At 36.3% G+C, this 24,275-nt stretch overlaps 5 protein-coding genes across 8 annotated transcripts in view; 2 read left to right on the forward strand and 3 right to left on the reverse strand.

Annotated features, from left to right (window-relative positions):
* LOC127968429 (segment polarity protein dishevelled homolog DVL-1-like) overlaps positions 1-6,102 on the forward strand; it is a 37,844-nt gene extending 31,742 nt beyond the window's left edge. For both annotated transcript variants that reach the window (XM_052569645.1, XM_052569646.1), the window contains 2 exons: positions 244-462; positions 3,292-6,102. In XM_052569645.1, coding sequence (XP_052425605.1) covers positions 244-462; positions 3,292-3,791 — 719 coding nt within the window. In that variant the 3' untranslated portion in view covers positions 3,792-6,102. The remainder of the gene's footprint in view (positions 1-243; positions 463-3,291) is intronic.
* A 1,070-nt stretch (positions 6,103-7,172) lies between these two features.
* On the reverse strand, positions 7,173-8,317 carry LOC127968430 (dynein light chain roadblock-type 1-like). Its single transcript, XM_052569647.1, has 3 exons — positions 8,229-8,317; positions 7,950-8,117; positions 7,173-7,524 (listed from the first exon to the last, which is right to left on the reverse strand). The coding sequence occupies exons 1-3, from the start codon at positions 8,311-8,313 to the stop codon at positions 7,475-7,477; spliced, it is 303 nt and encodes a 100-aa protein (XP_052425607.1). The 5' UTR covers positions 8,314-8,317; the 3' UTR covers positions 7,173-7,474.
* Positions 8,318-9,390: 1,073 nt separating this feature from the next.
* Positions 9,391-14,903, reverse strand: LOC127968431 (cysteine desulfurase, mitochondrial-like). Of its 2 annotated transcripts, XM_052569649.1 has the most exons (13): positions 14,596-14,902; positions 14,362-14,438; positions 14,119-14,235; positions 13,867-13,950; positions 13,525-13,677; positions 12,688-12,781; positions 12,455-12,589; positions 12,220-12,377; positions 12,023-12,128; positions 11,854-11,935; positions 11,310-11,393; positions 10,342-10,431; positions 9,391-10,183 (listed from the first exon to the last, which is right to left on the reverse strand). In XM_052569649.1, the coding sequence occupies exons 1-13, from the start codon at positions 14,702-14,704 to the stop codon at positions 10,120-10,122; spliced, it is 1,353 nt and encodes a 450-aa protein (XP_052425609.1). In that variant the 5' UTR covers positions 14,705-14,902; the 3' UTR covers positions 9,391-10,119. The 2 variants fall into 2 exon arrangements, with proteins under 2 accessions (XP_052425609.1, XP_052425610.1); XM_052569650.1 differs by lacking the exon at positions 11,310-11,393 and having other exon boundaries at positions 14,596-14,903.
* On the forward strand, positions 14,831-17,536 carry si:ch211-15p9.2 (uncharacterized protein LOC562650 homolog). Its single transcript, XM_052568725.1, is given in 4 exon segments — positions 14,831-14,850; positions 15,955-16,193; positions 16,196-17,112; positions 17,519-17,536. Coding segments are annotated over 4 exon segments (1,194 nt in total).
* LOC127968432 (RNA-binding protein 39-like) lies at positions 17,272-23,452 on the reverse strand. Of its 2 annotated transcripts, XM_052569652.1 has the most exons (17): positions 23,209-23,452; positions 22,590-22,655; positions 22,360-22,420; positions 21,202-21,251; positions 20,918-21,106; positions 20,518-20,583; positions 20,361-20,414; positions 20,130-20,247; positions 19,884-20,036; positions 19,659-19,796; positions 19,502-19,567; positions 19,170-19,374; positions 18,974-19,054; positions 18,765-18,885; positions 18,570-18,675; positions 18,397-18,475; positions 17,272-18,252 (listed from the first exon to the last, which is right to left on the reverse strand). In XM_052569652.1, the coding sequence occupies exons 3-17, from the start codon at positions 22,363-22,365 to the stop codon at positions 18,152-18,154; spliced, it is 1,533 nt and encodes a 510-aa protein (XP_052425612.1). In that variant the 5' UTR covers positions 22,366-22,420; positions 22,590-22,655; positions 23,209-23,452; the 3' UTR covers positions 17,272-18,151. The 2 variants fall into 2 exon arrangements, with proteins under 2 accessions (XP_052425612.1, XP_052425611.1); XM_052569651.1 differs by lacking the exon at positions 22,360-22,420.
* Positions 23,453-24,275: the final 823 nt, after the last annotated feature.

The raw sequence follows: 24,275 nt of genomic DNA on the forward strand, positions 1-24,275 counted from the left end.
TTTGAACTCTCATTCTGACGGCACCCATTCACTGCAGAGGATCCATTTGTGATCATGTGATGTAATGAGAAATGACTCCAAATCTGTTCTAATGAAGAAACAAACTCATCTACATTTTGGAAGGCCTGAGAGAGAGTATATTTTCGCCAAATTCAATTTTCGTCTGAACTATTCCTTTAAGTTTTATACCGATCCATTTAAAAGGTACATTTAACCTCTTTATATTTTTTTCTTTCTCCTTAGATATGGCTACACTAAACTTGAATGAGGGATCGAGTGGTGCTGGTTCAGAGCAGGACACATTGGCCCCTCTCCCCCCTCCGTCCACTAACCCGTGGCCCATGGGCGGCCAGCCCTTTCCCTACCCACCCTTCTCCACACCACCCTCTGGTTTCCCCCCAGGATATTCGGACCCCTGCCACAGTTTCCACAGTGGCAGCGCAGGAAGTCATCACAGTGAGGGTGAGTACGGAAAGGTTATCCGTCACAGTAAGAGTTTCCCAAATAAATATCAGCCTAGTTCAAACCTAGAAAAATAAGATCTTATAAATAATGTAGACATTTTTTAAAGCCAAATCTTGTGGTGCAGCATACTGTATTTGCTTGAATGCAGTAGTTATGAAAATATAAAGTTTTGCACATTCTAAATATGAATTTCAGGCGTGACTTATATTATTTATATACTGCTATTCCATCACAAGTATTATTTCAAATATGGTCAACCCTTCCCAACTGTAGTATTTTATGGGGTCTCTTAAGATTATATGTTTAAAACCTTTCAGGCATCTCTCTAAGTTTATTGTTCTCAACATTTTAAGAATTGATTTCAGCTCTTGTCATGATTTCATTTGCAGTGCTTGAATTCATCTCATTCTCTTGTGCTTTTTGCCTTCAACGCTGATGCATTGCACAAACACATCCATCTCAATCCACTTCTTCACATTAACGCATAACCTGTTGCTCATTTCACACATGCCATGCACTAGCTCAGTGAAGATGTCAGGAAGGAAACTCAGCAGCCTGTTGTGTTTGTGTTTGTGAGTTGCCTGTAGAGAGCAGTTGGAGTGATCTGCCATCTTCTGAGTGATGGTTCAGGTGTGTTGTGAGGTTTGCAGCATATGCATAGCAGTCAAAGAAAGTAAAACTAGGGCAGATGCTTGGCTGTGTGGAAAAACTTTTAAATATTTAAAGTACATGGATTTTAGATACTATATATTAACTATATATATTAAGTTTGGGGTTGGTAAGATTTTTTAAAAATGTTTTTGATAGAAGCCTCTCATGCTCACCAAGGCTGCATTTATCAAAAACACATTAAAAACAGTAATATAAAGAAATATTATAACAATTTTAAAGGCCTGTTTACTTTTTGAAAACGTAACTTATCCCTGTTATGGCAAGTTATATTTTCAGCAGCCATTACTTTGTTTGGTATGTTGAAAAAAAAAAAAAAAAAATATATATATATATATATATATATATATACACAATTATTATTATTTTTTTTTACAGTAACATTTTTATTTGAACTGTGAAACATTTTTTCAGTATTCGTTGATGAACTGAAAGTTGTAAAAGAACAGCACTTGAAATTAAAATCTTTTGTGATTATTAAAAAGTAATTTTAACCATTTGAGTGCATCCTTACTGAATAACAGTATAAATTTCTTAAAAAAAGAACAACCTTACTAACCCCAGACTTTTGAACGCTAGTGTTGATTTTATTTTATGGGATGTGAAAAGTATATTCAATACACTGATTCCATTCAGTATAAAATATAATATAATAATGTGTAAGACATTAATCAAATATGTCATGAAATAAAACATAAATACTGACCTCTGATTACTTTAAAAAATATTTAATTGAGTTGATTTAACAAAGAAATAATTTAAAATATTGTTATTATGTAACTTTAATTTTAAACTTTTAACTAAATAATGCACTATGCACTAAATTTAAGTCCAACTCGTATCAACAACTGAAAAGTTGGCATTGTGACCACTCTACATATCACTTTTTTACTGTAAATTCTAACATATCATCTCAACATGTAAATAAATATCTTATATGAGGGACATATAAGATTTTATTTTTACTGAGCAGATTCCAGTAATGCTCTTAGGCCGTGAGGATGATATGTAATTGATAGAGCTTCTGGTGTTAAGATAGACAGACGGCTTAACTGTGTTGTTTCCTGTTTATTTCTGCTGTGCAATGGCAGACTGATGAAGGAGGTAGTCCCAACCCTGGGGTGTCCGGTAAGGCAGCCTCCCTCTCTCTCTCTCTCTCTTTCTCTCTCTTACAGTCATGTCTCTCTCCATGACTGGGCTATTTCTGTTGCTGGATTTGTTCTGCTGCCTCGCGTCTCATCTCTGTATTTCTCAGCATGTCCTGTGTTGTGGAAAAAACGAGATGCATACACACTAGTCTGGGAATGCACATGACAATATCAATGTAGATCCCATATGTGTATGTAAAGCTTTGCCATGCCTGTTATGTAAGAGTGAAATAATGTGGCTTTTGTTTGACGGTGTTATAAATTCAGGATGGAGCACCTCATGATTTCATTTGCATCGTCATTTGACTCCAGTCTCAAATTCATCCAGCTTTAATTGCACATCTGATCATCATTTGCTTGTTCTAATAGTTTCATCAAAGCTCATAATTTTTCATCAGATTTTAATTATTCTCTTGGATCGTGGCATGACTGAACAAAGAGCAAGGAATGCACAAGATTTGTCATTATAGAGTTCGTGAAAGATGAAGTGTTCCTGTGATTCGCAGATCTTCATTAACTGCAAACTTATTTACAATAAAATTAAGAGTCAAAATGGTTTTCTACACTGCTAACAATAGGAAATGTTTTTGGAAGACCAAATCAGCAAATTAGTATGATTTCTGAAGGATCATGTGACATTAAAGAATAATGACTGCTGAAAATTGCTAAAAATGCTGAAAAAACAGGAAAAAAAATAACATTTTTATATTAAAATTGAAAACTTTTATTTTAAATTGTAATATGTCACAAGATTGTCTTTGTGATCATAAGAGACTTTCAAAAACATAAAAAAAAAAAAACCAAACTGTGTAGTTACTTGCAGTCTATCAATATTTGTTTTCCCTGCTGTCCACAACCAGTTTTTATTTTCTGTCACTGTGCAGAGGTTAACCTTAAAAACTGTTGTCACGTAAAGACTGAAGAATAAAATACATTAGGTTGATTTATTCCTTTGCAGTATCACTCTATGTTCTCCATATAACCATATAAACTTCTGTTTATTTTTCAGGAAGTCGAAGCAGTAGTTCCAACCCTAGCGCTGGGAGGAGCCAGCGACCTGTTCTGAGGGACAAGGACCGTAAATCAGCAGGCAGCGGTGGCAGCGAATCGCATTCAGGCAAGCAAGCAGGTGGGAGGCGGGTTGAACGTTCAGCCAGCCAGCTGAGCCACTGGAGTCATGCTCTCTCATCTCGCAGCTACACTCATTCCCGTGTCCCGTCCCAGCACAGCCGCACGTCCTTCTCCTACAGTCACGCTCCCTTTTCCAAGTACGGCCACACCTCTTGTGCACTCAGCGAACGGAGCCACGCTTCCTCTTACGGACCCCCAGGCCTGCCTCCTCCCTACAGCCTGGCCAGATTGACCCCTAAGGGGGCTATCAGCAGTGGGCCCCCAGGGGCCCCTCCAGTGAGGGAAATAGGGGCCATACTACCTGAACTCACCGCCAGTCGCCAGTCATTCCAGCATGCCATGGGCAACCCTTGTGAGTTTTTTGTGGATATAATGTAATTAGATGAATAAATAATAAATAACAGTAGAGAAATCTCACAGGACGAGAGCCATGAATACATAATCAACTTTTACCAACAGCACATGTGGCCTTGCTGTAGTTGCAAGTTTCTGTGGAAGGTTGAGGAACAAATGTGTTTAGATTAATTGTGTGTTTAGCAGAGGGCAAATAGCCTTACTCACTACTGTTCAAAAGTTTGGCAGTCGGTAAGATTTTAATATTTTTGAAAAACATCTCTGCATTTATTTGATCAAAAATACAGTAAAAACTGTAATATTGTGAAATAGTTTTACAAATTTAAATAACAGTTTTTTTATTATATATTTTCAAATATAATTTATTTCTGTGATGGCAAAATGAATTTTTAGCCATCATTTCTTCTTATGAATGTTGAAAACACTTGTGGAAAATGTGGTACGTTTTCTTTTTCTTTTTCAGGATTCTTTGATGAATATAAAATTACATAAACACCATTCATTCGGAATATAAATCTTTTGTAACATTTTAAATGTTTTTACGGTCTCTTCAAAAATAAAAAAATAAAAATAAATAAATAAATAATATATACTGACCCAAACGTTTAAACAGCAGTGTACTTCCAAAAGTATAGCAACAAAAAAAGAGCATATCAACTATTTTATTGCTTATTTCTGTCACCATTAAAGCTGCAGTAGGTAACTTTTGTAAAAATATATTTTTTACATATTTGTTAAACCTGTCATTATGTCCTGACAGTAGAATATGAGACAGATAATCTGTGAAAAAATCAAGCTCCTCTGGCTCCTCCCAGTGGTCCTATTGCCATTTGCAGAAACTCCATCGCTCCTGGTAAAAAATAACCAATCAGAGCTGCGGTCCGTAACTTTGTTTGTGTTCAAAATGTAGAAAAATGTATATGATAAGCGAGTACACCATGAATCCGTTTTCCAAACCGTGTTTTTAGCTTGCCCTGAATCACTAGGGTGCACCTATAATAAGTGTTTATATTCGGACTATTTCAGATTGCTTCGGGGGTACCGCAGCGGGGGAACCCAGTACCTTTGTGATTCTTCATAAACATAAACAGAGAGAAGTAGTTCCGGCTACGATGTTCTACCGCAAGACGCAAGCAGTTCTGTTTATTAACCACTAGAGCGTCAAAAGTTCCCTACCGCAGCTTTAACAAAACAAAACATATACACGTGTGCAAACAAGGTTAATATTATAAATTGGGGTCAGCACAGCTTTTTAGACCAGTATTAACCATTTATCAATAAAATAGCAAGCACACCAGCAACCACATTTTTAATTGATTTTAATTTTAATTTTTGATTAGCAAATGGTAAAGACAATCAGACAATGCCCTCTGCTGGTCAGGAGCTGTTAGTCCTTTCCCAAGCTGTCAGTGAACAGACTAGACTACTGATCACATTTATGATCCAGCAACATTCAGAAGTATTTTCATTTTGTGTTCGTTTCTGTTAAAATGCTATTCAAAACAATCTTTATATTGTTGTTTCATGGTGCACATGATTACTGCTTAAAGCTCTTGTGCACTATAAGCTGTCTGCGCAGGTGATGGATATAAATGGAATAAAAAAAAATTTGACACGTTTCCATTTATTACCAGGTTGGAAATAAGGTAGCATGTCACTGTTATGACTCTTGGCTCTAAAGCACTAGCTACAATAATGTATTTTCAGGAAAGAAAAAAGCTGCTGGATATCAGGGTAAACTCAAAAACCAGCACTTAAACGGTGTGCACAAAATAAATTGGCACTTGCTGAACATCTGAAATTAGTTGTATTTTCTTGAATATTGTCTGTAAGTCCTTTTTTTTTTTTTTTGCCCCTGGAATAATGAGTCAGTTGTATGATGTGGTATCTGGTGCTGGTTACCCGTTCATCTCTAAGAGAAAACATTTGCTCAAAAGCTTGTTTAAAGTAACTAACTGAAGGGGACTAGTTAGCATATGGAGTGTTAACTACTGTATGTGTAGTATTTAACCATTTGAAGGCTAACAAACTGGCACTTTTACAAGGTCTGATCTGCCCTTTTATTGTACATCTTTAGATGTGTTGTCTATTTTTCTCTCTTAGGAAGACTGGGGTGTAATGCTGTACATAGTTCATTTTTATTGTATATATGAAAATAGATAATTGTAAAAAGTTTATGTACAGAGCTTCTGGTCATGCCTTTTTGTAGTTATGATGTAAATTGGACTTGTCTGTTTGTGAGTTTAAAGCAGTTTTCTAAATCTCATTCTGCTTTGTGTTGTATTTGTCTAACCATTTGTCAGTGAAACTATCTGAAATAAATTATTCATCTAAACGTCTGTCTCATTTTCATTTTTTTAGGTTTTCTTAGCCTTAGAGGTAGTTTATTCCTGCCCTTTTTTTTTCAAATCTGTCTCTTGAGCACAGCTATGCAACTATATACTGTCATGCCCACCCACTCTTAACAGATAATTTATTAAAATGTTCATGAACATTAACTAAATTTGTAACTGGTTTGCCTGCCAATTAGTTTTTTAAAGGTCACGTTTTTCGTGTTTTTTTTTAAGCTTTGATTGTGTTTACATTGTGCAATATAACATGTTCATGCTTCGCGTGTAAAAAAAAATATATATTTTTCACACTATTCACTGTTTTCACTGTCATAAAAACGGGCTGATGACTTCCTTGTTCTATAAAGTCCCTCCTTCAGAAATACGTAACGAGTTCTGATTGGGCCAGCGGTTCCTGTGCTGTGATTCGACAGCAGCTGAGCGTGTGCGGCCCTCCTGGAAACGCGATTGGGCTAGTTTTGCACAAGTTTTGAGAAGCAGGCAGGCTGGATTTGTTTTGAAAACCTGGCAATTCTGAACGCTCATGCTGGAGATTTACTTCTAATCACAGAACGCCTTTACTGACGAGATGCACATGAAAATCTCATTCAATTTTTTGCACAGCCCTACCATCTAGTTAACAAAACTAAACAGCGTTGTCCGTTGTGTAATAAATTATAGAAACTGTTAAACGCACCAACTTAAATAATAAAATACACTTACCGGTTGTGGTCCATAAACAACACCTTCTCCAGACAAAGAGGGAACTGCTCCATCTTTCAGGAATAATCTTTGTGCAAATCCGGCATTAAACCGATTGAGATTGAGGAAGTTGTCCTCAGCAAAATTAATAGAGCAAGTTTGATCAGCTTTACTTCTCTCCTCTTCTCCAATAAGTAACCAAACTAATGAATTTGATCATTATGATTATGATCCATATTAAAGCTATCCAATGATTTTTTTCTTTAACTATTTTTCTTGAGTGTACAATATATAACAGTTTAGTATTTTCTGTATATTCAAATCAATCAACAACAAAAAAATAATAATAATTAAGCAATCACAAAATAATTAAGAAAATGCACTGTAGTTTTTTTTTTTTTTTTTTTTTGCATACATAAACAGGTACAGTATGTTATAATGTCGTGCTGATGCCTCCAGATGATGAGCAGCTGGAGTACTTACAAAAGAGACCAAACTATTAGAACAAGCAAAGGCAGTACATTCAACATTTGTATTAATGGACGCTTCTTCACATCAAACTTAACATCAAACTTAACTTTCATGGAACATGGAATGTAACACTTTTTTCCATTAATTAAAAAAAAAAAAAAAAAAAAAACTACTGAAAAATAAATAATGAAGAAAAGAAAGAGTTCAGGGCCCTTCTCTAGAATGTTTCATGGCAATCATAAAATAGTCCTTGTCTGTGGAAAGAACACAATAAAATACATTACTTATTTATGATCATAATCATCAGTCTATATCAGATAAATACCTGATGTATATTTGGCTGTAGTAGTAACAAAAAAGTAAAAAAAAAGAGTGACATTTAAGTGACACCTGACATTTAAATGAGTCTGAGTGCGAAAATAATTATTTAAAAACATATTGCTGATATACAAAAAAAAAAAAAAAAAAACTGTAATCAAATAACTTCAAGACAAATATGATTAGTCAAACACTGTCAGCCTAAACCTGTCTAACCCAGTGGAGCTCATCCTTTGACTCGTATCCTCCACTGCCCAATACAATATTTCTCAGGCTCATTCTGAGCTTTACTGAGATCCGCTTATTGTTGGGAAACACAACCTAATGAAAATTAGCATTACATAAGTGTACTTTTCTTTACCTGTGGAAACCAGAATATTGTTTTTCTCTGTTTGAATATCCAGAAGGGTGGCTTCATTCTGAGGGTCCAGGTCCTTCATCACTCTCTGAGTTCTGGCGAGCAGCTGTTGGAAATTATAGGTATAGTGAAGTGTACGTTGGTGGTCTAGATTGCTTTCTATGGGGATGCCTATGAAAAAGCACACAGAAATAACAAATATATCTTCGACTGACCAGATTCGTGTTACCACTGAATCACATGACATCGTTTGCAACCAAAACATTTTCATTTGCCAGACACCTTCTGCGTTAACCACGATAACTCCTTCTACTCCTTTCTGAGCCTGGATCCTCTTGATCGTCTTCTCTGCCTCATTCTGCAACATACACCCTCAAGTCATTAAAACGGCAAAATTGCTTAGTATTTAAGTTAATATAATTCAGAAAAGCAGCTCTGTGAAACCCCTAAGGTCTGCCAGCAGGAAAATGTAACGTTACATATTTTTGCTTTGTTTATTATATTTACTCGAGCAGTAACGTTCGCTGGTTAATAAGTGCCATAGCAAAGCCTTGCTGAAGTTAGCCTACAAAAACGTTAACCGACATAAGCTAACAAACACATACTTTGAATTTTAGAAATACATATTCAAGTTTAAGTGCTGAAATGTAACGTTACTTGCCATTTTTCCGTCGGTGAACTAGATATCGTATCTCTTTGTTTTGTTTTTAAATTACCGGTATACGTAATATGTCAACGGTCGGTTATGCTTAAGAGCAGTTCACAGGTCGCGCCTAAAAACGCGTTGAAAACGGAAGCCACGCCGCTGCTTTCTGCTGGACTAGAGGAAAGTGTCTTCTCTCATACATACAAACAAACCAATACATATATGAAGAGGTTCATTGGAAAAAAACAACAACCTTTATTTTCAAAATGTAAAAAAATAAAAATAAATTATATATATATATATATATATATATATATATATATATATATATATATATATATATATATATATATATATATATATTTTTTTTTTAATCCTGCATTGCAATTAATATCAATCAAACTGCAGTTGGGTTGTTTTGATTAAACCATAATAACTTAAAAGTGCAGCTAACACAATAAAAACAACACGATACAAAACATGATTGATGAAAATTGATAAAAACGGAGTTATGTTTTTGTAAATAAACTCTTAATATAAAAACGAAATCTATTTTTTCACACGATTATTCAGAAATTAATTCAGATTTGCTGCTCAAGAAACATTTTTATCCATTGCAAGTATTACTTGATTAATGGATAGTTCAAAAGAATATCATTATTTGAAACAAAAATATTTTGTAATGTTTCACTTTCGATCAATGTAAGGTTATAATTTATTTAAAAATAATCACAACACAATTCACAATAAATTTAATTTATCTAATTAATTTATTAATTAGCAAAAAGGACAAAACAGTTGGTTTGGATGTTTATTGGTATGACATACATACTATAATAAAAACAATTAATTTACAATAATAGAGGCTATAGAATCTGTAAACTGCAATCATGAAAGAAATGCATGCTCATACCAGACAATAAGCACAAAGTTCTTACACAAGACCTTTCTAAAAAGGCAAGTGAATGCAATGACACCTATTTTCAATCCTGTCCTGGTGCTGTACTTTATGAAAACATTTTTTACCCCTTTAACTGAAATTATTAATTAGCACCTGACTTGCCTAAAACAATGCTAATTTTAATGAAACAACATATCACTGAAATTAATTTAGTTGGTCTCAGAACTAGGACAACAGACAATATGATAGACACCTAAAATATTTAGCAGTAGGCTGAAATGTGCTTAAACACACACAACAAGGACACAGGAACATCATTCAGTGCATGTTTCTAGTAAGATATCTTTGTGATTATATTTTCAGTGATTTTAACAGAGCATCTGTGAATATACTATAAAATCTAAAGAAATGAGGTGAAAGCTGGTTTCGTAATCTCTGCAATTCATTCAAATGCACTTTCAAATAGCCTTCACATAGATAAGTTCAATTCTCCAAAATTGAGAAATAACATTGTGCGTGTTTTTTGGGAGAATTAGGTCTAAGGATGTATGGCAGTCTAGTCAAGCTTTACATAATGACTATTCACAACCACAGCAGGGCTTCATACTCCACGTGTTCAGAACAACTCAGTGCTGGGTCCATTTGATGCTTTTAAGGTCAATGCCTTCCTGAACCATTTCCCATAACGGACTAAGAGACAAAGAAACAAAAACCATGAACAATCCCAATTTTTAAATCCTAATGTTGTAAAAATGTACAACATTCTAAACATCAAACAAATAAAACATTACATAACAGTATCTTAATTAACTTTTTTTAATCAGATAAAGCAAGCATGAACCGCTAACCTCATCTCCCTCAGCCGTTTGACCTGCTGAATACACTTCTCCACTGTATAGTCCACTTCCTCCTCGGTGGTAAATCTGCCAATTCCAAACCTTACAAAAATAAAATAAAATAGGTCATGTGCATCAAATCCCCTCATTACAGTTTGTGTGGTCATAGTTCATGGTTCAAGCAATAAATGTATGTATTAGACAATAGCTGCTACTACTTGTGTACTATCAATAGCTGCTCGCATAAAATTCAAAGCATTAATGTGTGCCTACAAAACCACATCTCTTCCATTTGACCCTCTAACTCTAGCATTTTCTATTCTAATTCTATACAACAAAAATATTTAAAAGTCCATTTTAGACATGCATTCTATTCATTTACTAATTGCTTATTTTCTAAAAAAAAAAAAAAAAAAAAAAAAAAAAGTTCTCTATATCTTTTTGTATTCTATCCGTTTTCTTTTTATTATATAATAAAAAAACCTTGCTATGTGTACTGCGTTAAGCTAACTGAGACTTGTTATAGCACTTGCACATCATTGCCCTTTTGTGGATTTTAATTGCTTCCATTGTCCTCATTTGTAACTCACTTATGATAAAAGCGGCTACTAAATGACTTAATGTAAATGTACATGCAATTTTATATATATTAAGACTAAAGATCTTTGCACACTCAGTTTTTTTCATATTCACCATCCTTTCTTTTCAAAGTACATGCTACGGATGTGAAAACACAGAAAATCAAACCTGATCCGAATTTTTTTTTTATGACGCACGAAAGTTTCAGAGGCAGTGTGTAAACACGATTGACACAACGTGAGGTCGTCTTTATTTTTCAACTTAAAGAAAATTTCGGATTCCTTTAAGACCACAGATTATGTAACAAAGGCACACAGAAAGAGAAACTAGGCGTGTTGAGCATGACCTGGAAAAAAACAAATCAACAACGTTTACACTGATATTACACAAAAACTACGAACCGAATAGATGAGTGTGCCAAGTCCTCATCTGCTCCTATTGCTCTAAGGACATAGGAGGGCTCCAAAGAAGCAGATGTGCAGGCGCTGCAACAAGAACAATGTTACTTCAGTATTATTCATGTACAATTATAGAAACTTTTTTCTAAATATTTTTAATCCACTTTTATTTTAATATTTGTTGGATTCATTTTAACAAAATTTTTTGTAATTTTGTCATTCCTATTTTTATTTTACTTCACTCCTTCAAGACTGTTGGAAGACCATTTCAGGTGACTACCTCTTGTTAATTCATAGTTTTGATGCCTTCAGTGTGATTCATAGTCATGAAAATAAAGAAAACTCTTTGAATGAGAAGGTGTGTCCAAACTTTTGGTCTGTACTGTATATATATATATATATATATATATATATATATATATATATATATATATATATATAATTATCCAGCTTTGTAAAGTAAAAATATCAGTAGTATAGTTGTAGTCTTTCTGTTTTACGTACTGAAAAATTGTAAACCCTGGTCAGACATTTTTAAACTACTGACCTTCCAGATGAAAGCGCAACATCTTTTAATGCCATCAACAGACTCTCCCCCTCAACATAGGCAAATGATAAATTGACACACCCTGCAGGAGGAAAGTGTTTTTAGATTACAAACTCAAGTCAACTTGGAACCTTTAAGAAAAATAGAAAGGTAGAAAGTCGAATCTTACCTGGGTACCTCTGCTCTGGGTCTCCATTCATCACAACATCAGGAATCTCTGACATGATCTTCTGCACGAGGCGATTTGCAAGCACTGTCACACGTTTGTGATCGTACTGAAAATAAACAGGAAGTGAAACCTGCATAAAATCAAATTTGGACTAACAGTAGAAAGTTTAACTCTAAAGTTAACTCTGAAGTCTCTACCTCTAACTCTTGCTGGGCAATCTCACAGGCGGCTCCGAAGCCTACGACTAAAGGTGTGGGCACGGTTCCTGAACGTAGACCCCTTTCCTGTCCCCCTCCATTCTGTAAAGGCTCAATACGAACTCTGGGTCTCCTCCTCACGTACAAAGCCCCAACTCCTAATAAACACAACCACTCATTAATATATTTTGGATAAATGTAACCCTTTGTGTATTTAAAATGTACAATACACTACCTTTGGGCCCGTAGATCTTATGGCCGCTGATGGACATCAGATCCACTTTCCAATCATTGACATTAATGGGGATCTTTCCAACAGCCTGAGCAGCATCAGTGTGGAAAAACACATTTTTGGACCTACACAGATGACCTGAAATCAAAAACATTGTTATAGAAGACATGAAGACTGGCAGGTATATGTATATGTATATGCAGGTATTAGAGCATTATATTATTAAAAAGAGTTACCTATTTCTTCGATTGGCTGTTTGACACCAATCTCATTGTTGACAGTCATTATAGACACCAAACTGGTATGTGGACTGATCCTTTCCTGTAATTGCTGAGAACGCGAATTATAAGATTTTTTTATTATTTTTTATAAACGTTGCAATCAGTGTTGGGAAGGTAACTTCAAATGTAATTACAATTACAAGTTACCCTATTTTATATGTAATAAGTAGTGTAACTATTTCAATTAATTTTTTTAAGTTATTATTAACGGATTACATTTGATTATTTTGGTGACTTTTCTTAATTCCTCAAAATTAATTTTCTAAATTTTAATCGGGCAGGGTTAAAATAATTAAGATTAATATAATTAATATAATTAAGGTTAGATACCAATTCAAAATCAAATCAAGATATAGTTTAATAGCTATGATACCATTTTTGAAAGCAAATCTTTGCCTTGGAAAAAATAAACCATATACATAAAACCAACTAGGTAATAACACAGTAATTAAATAAGCATGTTTCCTAAAATCCTGAAACACCAGTGTTTTATATTTTAGAGCGATCAATGCTATTTGGGAGAGAAATCTATTAAATCTGTGTTGTGTGTGAATATTCAGATGAAACCCCGTTTGTAACTGTTTTAGTCACTCCCAAACACTGATTGCAATCTACTGGAGCATCTATAAAATTATATAACTTCAACCATTAGACTTAGTTTGATGCAGGACTACCAATTTGTCAAACAAGGGAGTTGAGTGTGTAAAACTTTTTAATATTGTTATTTTCGCTATTCTGATTGGTGCTGTAATTGGCTCGGAAATTGGACGGTTCCCCCTTAAGAAGGCTTACCTTCAAATCAATCAGTCCATTATTTTTCACAGGTAAATATGTTACTTCAAAACCCTCTGCCTCCAGAATTCGGCAGGAGTCCAGCACACACTTGTGCTCAGTCTGGGTGGTGATGATGTGGTTTTTCTTAGCCTTATAAAACCGAGCCACACCCTTTAAAAAAAAAAAAAAAAAAAAGACAAGACATAAAAGAACACCTAACAGATATTTAGTTATTTGCAGGGAATATTATATCAACTTTATTTATTGAACAGTTTATTTTAAAATATGCCTAGCCATTTGTGTCCCTGCGTCCCACTTTCTCCTAATCCTAATCTTGCCTCACAGTAATGACATACTTACTTTGATTGACATATTGTTGGACTCAGTTGCACCACTGGTGAACACAATCTCCCTCGGGTCAGCACCAATAAGATCTGCTACTTGCTGAAGAGGAAATAAACATTTGTGCTACCATAAACAGTGCATTTTTGATTTAACCAAAATATTATGATTCAGTAAAGGCAACTCTCAGCTATCTGAGAAGAACGCTAATAATTCAGAGAATGTTCTTGCTTCTCTTATAAAAACATGCAAGAAAGAATCAAGACTAACTTTTCTCGCTTTTTCCATTGCGGTCTCGCTCTCCCATCCATAAGCGTGAGTCCTAGAATGTGGGTTCCCGTAGTAATTGACTTGATAGGGAAGCATGGCATCCAGAACCCTTGGGTCCTGGAAGATTCATCAATGAAAACAATGGCATGTAAACATGTTCTCATGCACTAGATTTTCGAGTCTGATTAGTTATATTATCTACATGGCAAGAGTTTAGTTAGGATGACTATAGCAGATGGGTACCATGGGTGTGGTGGCCTGAAAGTCCATATACAGCGGTCTTAGTTCATCCTTTTCAAGTTCCCTACTCTTGATCAACTCTGTGGAAAAAGAGAGGCATGTTCATCAAAGTCACTGACTGGAATAAATACAGGCATATTAGAAAGTATTAACATGCCAGCTTTCTAATACCTCTATTAGCACAGCCTTGTAGAGTATTAGATTAGGAAATTTGATTTACTTATAACGTTACTGTACCTTTCTGCTTCTGCACAGGGTTAACAGCGCTTTGAGCGAAGCTCAGTCGACGGCTGGAGATCACACACATGGAGTCCACAAGTTTACTTGAAAGAATCCTGTTCATCATATTTATGCAATTACAGTTTTCTCAAAGAAAATAAATGACAGAAATAATGAAGATAGCTTCTTATAAAGCCTTCGTCAACCAATTAATAAACAAATATATTATTCGGGCAACTTTAGAGGCGATGACATGCCCACTATCTTCAAACAGTATGTCTCCAGCACTCAAAACATACTCCAATGCTTACACAAGACGCACATAGAGCTGGGGCAGGACGACTGTTATTATAACAACTCTCATTGGTTATCCGAGTCACTTGTGGGCGGGTTTTTGTGACGTTTACGGAGATTAATGGTTGAAATCTAAACCTTGCATGTCTTTTTTTTTTTTTTTTTTTATACCGGAAATGGTGAATATGAACCAATCCAATGCTGCTCTTACTAGTTCGTTGGTTCGTTCATGTCCTTTGAAATATAAATATCCAGTCCATTTTGACCAAATCAACAGCATTTAATCAAAGACATCTTTTTTGGTCTTTAGTTTATTATGTTCCCACGAATAGTGATCGGAAGTCCAAATCATTTCCGCGAATCGGTTCTTTTGAACATATCATTTTAAAGAACCGATTCGGTGGTTGTTTGTTTAATTATGTCATCATGTTCTGATATGATCAAATGAAGCTACATAGTTACGAAGAATTATAATTAATTGTTTTTAATTATTAAAAACATAATCGTTGGGAAAAAAATAATTTATGCAAAAAAAATGTATTAAATTCTAAAAATCAAATTTGATTTGATGAATTCATATTTCAGTGTAACGTTATGTCATAATGATGACGTTTTGTCATAATATTGACTTTTTATGTCTATGATGGATGGTATAACGGGTCAGTAAAAGTAATGAATGAGTAATGAGTAATGTTGGGAAATGTGAAACCTTCATTAAGTGAGTGAGTGAGTGAAGTGACATTCAGCCAAGTATGGTGACCCATACTCAGAATTTGTGCTCTGCATTTAACCCATCCGAAATGCACACACACAGAGCAGTGAACACACACACACACTGTGAGCACACACCCGGAGCAGTGGGTAGCCATTTATGCTGCGGCGCCCGGGGAGCAGTTGGGGGTTCGATGCCTTGCTCAAGGGCACCTAAGTCGTGGTATTGAAGGTGGAGAGAGAGCTGTTCATGCACTACCGCCACCCACAATTCCATCCGGCCCGAGACTCGAACTCACAACCCTTCGATTGGGAGTCCAACGCTCTAACCATTAGGCCACGACTTCCACAATATAGCCTATATATTGATAGTAATAGTAATATCCTACCATCAAACTCCCCATGTGAAGACAGACGGAGTGCTGCAACGTGTCTACAGAGCCGAAGCATGCTGTTTGGAGTGTTTGATGGCCACGCAGGTTCTGCTTGTGCACAAGCAGTTAGTGAACACCTCTTTTACTATATAGCCGTGTCTCTGTTTCCATTGAAGACTTTAACCGAGATAGAATAGGCTGTGGAGAGTGAAAGGCCTGTACTTCCGGTGCTAGATAATAGAACTGCATAAGGATGATGACAGATATACAAACAGCTTTAAGAAATGCTTTCAAGAGACTGGATAACGATATTTCCTTGGAGGCCCAGGTGGACTTTGGGGTTCCTTTTACTAATTTCACACCCCTCAGAGTGGCTCTGTCTGGATGCACGGCTTGTGTGGCCCACGAGGACCGAGAAAATCTTCATATGGCCAATCTGGGTGACAGCAGAGCAGTGCTCGGGGTACAAGGGGATGATTGGAGGTGGTCAGCTCTCACTGTTACCAATGACCACAATTCCCACAACCCAGATGAGATGTAACGGGTTCATTCAGAACATCCTGCTTCTGAGTGGAAGACAGTGGTAAAACATGACCAGTTATTGGGCCTGTTGATTCCTTTCAGGGGTTTTGGAGACATGAAGTTCAAGTGGAATGAAGAGCTCTTGAACCTCATCTACGAGGCACGTCCAGAGCTGCTGATCGGGAACGAAAATGCAAAAATGCTGCTACCGAACTACCACACACCACCTTACCTCATAGCAGATCCAGAAATTACATATCACAAATTGCGACCACAAGATACATTTTTGATTTTAGCTACTGATGGTCTCTGGGAACTGATGCACAGGCAGACTGTGGTGCAGGTCTTGGGGGAACATCTGTCTGACATGCAGTGGAAGAAGCCAGTTTCTGGACTTTGTTTTACAGTGGGGCAGATGCATAGACTGCTGCAAGAGAGGGAGAGTAGAGCTTTTTCTGCTCTGGAGGATGAGAACAGTGCTACTCATCTGATCCATCACGCTCTGGGTAGCGATGGCTGCGGCTCCCTTGAACCCAAGTGCATGGCAAAAATGCTCAGTCTGCCACAGGATTTAGCAAGGATGTATAGAGATGACATAACAATTATAGTCATCCACTTAATTAGTCATCCACCAGTTAATCTACTTAAACCTTTCATTTTTTTTTATAATTTACATTTTAAAATTGTACACATTAAATGATTCTTAATATGCAAGGGCTGCCTGGAAAGTATCCTCTCAGGTAATATGAAAGGAGACATTAAATAAGATACAAAATCCAAGGAACTTTGTACACTGAATAATGACGTCTCAGTCCCATTCAAAAGTGATTTCAATTTTGGGAAAAACAAGTTACAAGACACCAAATATGCACTGTGGGGTGGGGAGGGATGTTGGGTGATTTTGTTTCGTCAAAAAACTCAGCACAAGATGGAACGCATGGGTAGGTCCAGTGTCATCACCAGTTGCACATAGCCACAACCTTTTATTTCATATTATAAATGTATGGCTGGATACTTTCTGGAAACCCTTCTTTTTCCAGTTTAATGTATACTCTTAAAATGAACCAGTAAATATAGCAGCAAACATCAGCCAAAAAAAAAAAAAAAAAAAATCTCTTTTTCAAACAGGAATTGACAGTTCAAATGTTCAGGTTTTTTTTTTTTTTTTGTTGCTTTATTTGAAATTAACTTTTATCAAGTACTTTACAAAAATCAAATCTTGATTCAAAAAAACGATGTTTTTTAACCAGATTTGTCAGCCATTTAGTTCCCACAGCTCATAGAGCTAAAAAGTTGAATATGTTCATGTCTGATCAAAATTGCAGTTTAAATACAAGCCATTTATATTGTGTATCTGTCAATATTGTACATTCCCTCGAGTGAGAAACATGCCAACCAGATCCATCACAATGACTATACATGTTGAAAGGAAAAAAAAAAATTATGTACGAACAATAAAAGATCAAGAAGCAAAATTCAATAAGTAGGCTGTACATAGGAAACTTTTTTTTTCAAGTCCATGACCTGTAAGTACACTATGCAAGTGAAATGTTTAACCTTACTGGATTCGTAACCAAACAAAACAACCCAGCCACAGCTTGCAGAACTGTTATCATTGTCCAAAAGTTAAAAAGAGCAAGGCTGAAAAGATAGAATCTTCCAGGGGTGACTGATCACCGGCGACTGGGCATAAGAAGCTGTGTTGCCTGCACTGACTCTGGGAAAAGGTTGTGGTATGTAGGAAGAGGGACATAAGCTGCTGTGATCATTTTACCTGGAAAAGAATTGAAAGGTGAGATGATTCAGGCCATAATACATATGGTTCTAGACAAAATACATAATACATATCAGAACATAACACATATTGCTTTAGAATTTAGACAATCCTCAAATCAGGATGTGCAGAATTTTGAATTACCTCCAAACCAACGTCCATGTAATGCACTCACTGCAGCCATAGCAGCAGGAATGCTGGGACACTTCACATAGACATTACCCTGAAAAGAATGACAAAAGTAAATATTAAATTGATATATAAAGCTCCACATTTAGTATAATATTTCATGATAACGTTTAAGGGAAGAAGCATACTTCAGCTGATTTCTTGTCCACATATATGTGTATGACTCCACCATGTTTGTTGCACTCTTCAATGACATCATCCTGAATCTCAACTTCCCAACCAGGATCATTTTCTCTGCAAGAAACAATGCAGTTCAAGCAAAAATGCTCTTTAAACAGTGCTTTCTCCATATACCTGTAATTTTGCTTACTTCTGCTACTTACGAGTTTGGATTGAACATGTTAGACAGTTGGAAACAGTGTGTTGCAATCGGTTGTGAAGGTAGATTCAAAGGTTGGTTTGTGGGCACATTGATGTTAAAACTCAATCCAGGGTTCATTGCAGCTGTAAGAAAAGTAGTGGATGTTAACTAAAAACCCCACAGGCCTTATTAAAAGGCTCATCTACTGAACCCAAAAGTCAAGGAACTGACCCGTAGCTGCAGCCATGGCTACCATGGAGCCACTCATCTGAAGGGCCTGTTGAGCAGCAGGTGGGATCTGCAGACCAGTACCTAAAAAAAAAAAAAAAAAACAAAGATTTTTAACCCCTGTAAAAAATCCCACAAGACATTATTACCTTCAAAACAGTATGAAAATTATACAGCAGATCAAAGAGTACATCCTTACCCTCAGCCAGTCTAGCCATCAGCTGCAGTCTACCAGTCGTTCCCAGATCAATGCCGGTCCTTTCCAGCTCATCATTGTCCAGGAAGGAGCTGGCAGTTGAGGCATCAGTGCGCTCCGTCACATGTCCCACTTTCATTGGTCTGCCAGCCAACTCAAAGCCATTAAGCTGTTCCAGAGCCTTCTTAGCACATTCAGCATCAGCAAACTATGGGGAAAGAGGAAAGCTAATAAGCTCTTGAGAAGATCAATAACTGCTTCTGGAGCTTGACACCAACTACTTGTCTTGTAATGTTAGAAATTCTGCACCAAAACAACTCGACCACACAACTTACTGTGATAAAGCCATATCCTTTTGATCGTCCTGTTTCACTGTCCATCATCAGTTGAATACTATCAATCTGTGTGGAAAAATGAAATATCACAATGAATAAAAACAAAATCATAATATAACATCATGAAGTGAGAAAAAAAACACATGCCACTATTTACCCTTCCAAATGGCTCGAAGATGCCCCTGAGCATGTCTTCTGTGATGTTAAAATGCAATGAGCCAACATACAGTCTCATAGGTCCAGAACTGCCCTTCTGTAAGTTGTTGGCCAACGCAGCTGCTCTGTTCTTTTCAGCCTGGTCAAAAACACAATTTACGATTAGATGATAACGTAAACAAGCTAAAATTTTGCAAATGTTCCACATTCAGAGTGACTATGTTACCTGTGAGGCCTGCACAATGATTGGTACTCCGAGAAGTCTTTGACCAGAAAGGCCAATTGCCAAAGGTACAGAGGTGGTGTCCACAAACTCAATGTATGCAATTCCTTTGGATCTTCTGGAGTTTCTATCAGAGATGATTCTCACATCTCGTACCTTTAAAGAACAACAATAGGAATTAAAGGTGTCAATCCAAATTCAAAGTAGAATAGGCTACAAAGGTGGTACTTTAGATGCACAAACACTGACTTTTCCCACTGCAGAAAAGAATTCTTCCAGGTCTCGTGGTCGGATTCTTGCTGCCAGCTGCATGCAGAATACTGTTCGTGCATCTCTTTCTTCAGGGGTGAGATTATCAATGGGCTGTCTGTTACCAAAGCACAAAACAAGCAATTTATTACTATAATCTGCAAAAAACATTATTTAGGGAAACGTAATTACCAAGGCTGAAAAAAAAAAAAAAAAAAAAAAAAAACTTACCTTATAGGGCTTTTGTCTTTCTTGAAAGGACTGCGGCTTCTAGACCTTTTACGGCTGAAAGAGAATTTCTATGAATACTTCTGGAAACACTTTCCATGTTGAGTCACACACAGAACAAGCAACTACCCACACAAAACAAGAATAGTATCATAGAAACCTTAGTTTGATGGCAGGTGGTGGGCCAGTCTTCCCCCTGGGAACACCGTTAAATTTCAGGCCAGAACTGTGATTTAAAAACAAGGTTTTCAAGGTTTTTAACCTCAGTATTTATGACTACTCACTCAACTTCTAATTGAAAATATATACTGAAAGCTTAAATGGAGAACACAAGGGTAATTGTTGTACACATTACAACAAATTCCTTGTTTTGGGGGAAATCTACTCCTTTTCTGATTCACAACAGACATGTAAATTGGGATTACAGCTAAACTCCTCCACATACTTCGTATTCTCTGGAAGACAGGTTAACATGCTTACTATATTAAGGAATGCCGTTTCTCCAAACTGTGTAGACACTTGACAAAGACTGAAACCCAAAGCAAAAGATGACTACGTACAATGGGGCTCTGTAACGACCACCACGTTCCTTGCTCCTGGACCGGCTGCGCCGTCTCTCCCTGCTGCGGCTGCGCTTCCGTTCTTTGCTGCGGCTCCTTCTGCGGTCATGACTCCTCTTGCGATCGTGACTCCTGCTTCTCTTCCTTTCCCGACTGCGACTTCTGCTGCGACTTTTGCTCTTCTTTTTCCTTGCGATTCAAAAGAATTCAAGTTTAGTAAGTGTAACATTAAGGAAGACTTTTACAAGACACAAAATTCAACAAAAGGGTTCAACAAAACATACTTCTTACTCCGCTCCTCGTGGCCATTGGTACTTAAGGACTTGCTGTCATCCTAAGCAGGGTCGATAGAAGACAGCATGAGGAGGACGGCGATACATTTCAAGTCGTAAGGATAAAGAAGGGATGGGAACAAAAGAGAATATGATATGATCATTAAATAGGAGTTCATTACAGGGTTTGAGTGGGAGGTCGAAAAATACAAGGGGGACCTTTAGAAAGAAACCAACCACATGGCTGCCAATGTCGTTCTTTTTTTACAAGTGCTTGCATTACTTGTGTAAGATGGTCAAATATTCAAGTTCTAGTACTATGCTGGGTGTGTAAAATAGCATTGCTTTTTTAGACACTTTAATCATTCATTCATTAAGCAGCCCAACATGTTCAGTACCAAGGCTATCTGAGCCTAAGACCCAAAGTGGAAACGCTAGCAGCCAGCCACTAAACGAGCTCCAGTGGTGGATGCCATTCCAGTGATCTTCACCCCATTTGCCTTCGTGGATAGAAAGAGCTCGATGCCACCTCAGTCACACATCTCGCCCTGAAGCAAACAGGGATTCACACGGCTTAGTAATAGCGACTCCCACAGACCATCTAAAGTTGTGTTTTTCTTTAGTAGTTGTTAAAAGGCTAGATTATTTATAAGAGAAATATATTTTACGGTGAACGTTATGACATTATATGCTGAGCCCCATCATTTCCAGTTTGTAAAACCGCAGAACAACCATTCATAAATACTTTTAAATCTCAGCAGCATGCATAAATACTTTTTTCTCCAAAAGAGATGACATTCACAGTATGATTAACGTTAAGATTAAGATTATTTTCAAAGTGATGAATGGGGAATAAAGAGAGACTGTGGATTTTCTTGTGTTTGTCAACTCCAGGACTTCTGCACTGGGGACATTTTAAGTGGTTTCCTACCATATATTTATACTGTAAAACATGCAATCTAGTTCTAACTATTTAGAAAGTAAACTTCCTGATGATAAAAAAAATATGAAGCTAAGAATATCATGCATACAATAACATGAATACAGTCTCCACAGAGTTTATACCAGCTCTTATGTGCACCCACTGCATTTAATCTTGCGGTACCTATGTATAATTTTGTATTTCAACCAAGGGTACCACAGTACATCAATATATCGGGCAATTACTACCTTCATTTTTTTGACAGTTCACACTGGAATTCATGGTAGTAGAGGTGAGATATAGGCAAGTCTACAAAAAGAGATAGATGGGCAATTTATTCATTGAAACCACTATGACAGAAACATTCAAGTTATTGATCTGACAATAAAGACTTAAGAGAAAACACGACTGGTTAGCATATTCAAATGAAAGCTATACAGATTCCTGACCGAGTTCATTTATTTGCATAAACACCCACCTTTTTATATGGAGCCTCCAGCATTGCTTCAATGTCAAAATCATCGGCCATGTTGTTGTTGTTGATCTGCAGACGAGGAAAGCGTTATATTAAGTGACATTTTAATGTTTAATCTAAACACAGAAACCTTATTCTGAAATTACAAGACATATTTGTCTAAACTGTGTCCCAAAATAACCCTTTAATCTCGGACTGTAACGTACATATCCGACTTGTGGACATGCGTGACTGGACGCGTCACGAAACGAACGTTAGCATCCTGGCTAACGTTAACCGTTTTTCTCACGCACTATCGCGAACCGTCTTTCTATAGATCATATTTTGAACAGCTCTACACAGCACGAGCATATATCACAGAATTATAGGTAGAGTTGGATATTATACATCCACACATTTCGCATTATCAGCAGAGAATCGTAATGCTTGCTTTGTTAGCACATTAACGTTAGCTTACTGGCTAAAGTCGTTTCGTCTAGCTGAACAACCCACCTTAAACGTCGTAAATATAATAATTTAATATCAATATGATTCTCATATGATACATAATAAATTTATATTGGTCAAACTATTCTTATAAATAAATACAAACAGTAAGTAGCCATTAGCCTTTCGTTCTTACGTCAGACACTGCGGCCTACAAAGCTTTACAATCCCGACTCCACAAACGAACGGTAAAACCCGGGTCTACTGTCCACTTCTGCTGCCGCTGCAACCCCAGAAGATTAAATCGATTCCACACAAACCTAAAAAACACAATTGTATTAAGCCAAAACTTAGTTTTTTGAACTAATACTAATCACAGTTCGTGTGTTGCGGTTACAAATGACAAGCTAACCGGCGGCAAAGAACCACTGCGCATGCACATACCGTTATTGTTGAATTAGAGGAAACGCGCGAAACTGTCCACCAGAGGGAACTCGTGTCACACACACTGACAACAGAAGTGTGACACGCACAATTAAAACACTTTAAAACTGTCCTTTTCATTTTAATCCTCTGGTATTGTTCTGGTATTGTTTCCTAGTCACACTCGCGTTTTTCTCTGTCAAAATAGACCGGGAGACCACGATCGTATAATATATATAGGCCTACATATATTTAATATATGCACAATATTAAATTACACAAAATTTTAGTTCAGAATTGAATAAAATGTAACAAAAACGAACAAGACTGCTAGATCAGAACCTCTTATTTAATTTATTTCACAAGTTCTTAAATCTTTGCTCTGTGATACAATGTGTGTTGAATGGGTGTCTATTTTTCTGTTTTGCACATAGATAGATAGATAGATAGATAGATAGATAGATAGATAGATAGATAGATAGATAGACAGAACTTCTATATAAGTGCCTAAATAATATATAATACATCACACACACACACACACACAAATGTACATATATATATATATATATATATATATCCTATTTAAACAAGTTTGCTAATTATTAACTATGATGTTTTTTATTATTATCATTTTTTTTAAAACCATTAAAGAGCACATTATGGAATAATCTTTTCCTGTCTCAAGGCTTTAAGTCAGAGTCACTCAGCTGACTGCTGAGACCACATTACAGTCAAATACACTATGAGAAGTAGGCTTATACAAAGTAAAATACTCATGAACAAATTCATTACTTATCTATTTTATTTTTTGATGTGTAAAAAAAAAATATATATATG

Source organism: Carassius gibelio, chromosome B11 (genome assembly GCF_023724105.1).
Source record: "Carassius gibelio isolate Cgi1373 ecotype wild population from Czech Republic chromosome B11, carGib1.2-hapl.c, whole genome shotgun sequence".
NCBI lineage: Eukaryota > Metazoa > Chordata > Actinopteri > Cypriniformes > Cyprinidae > Carassius > Carassius gibelio.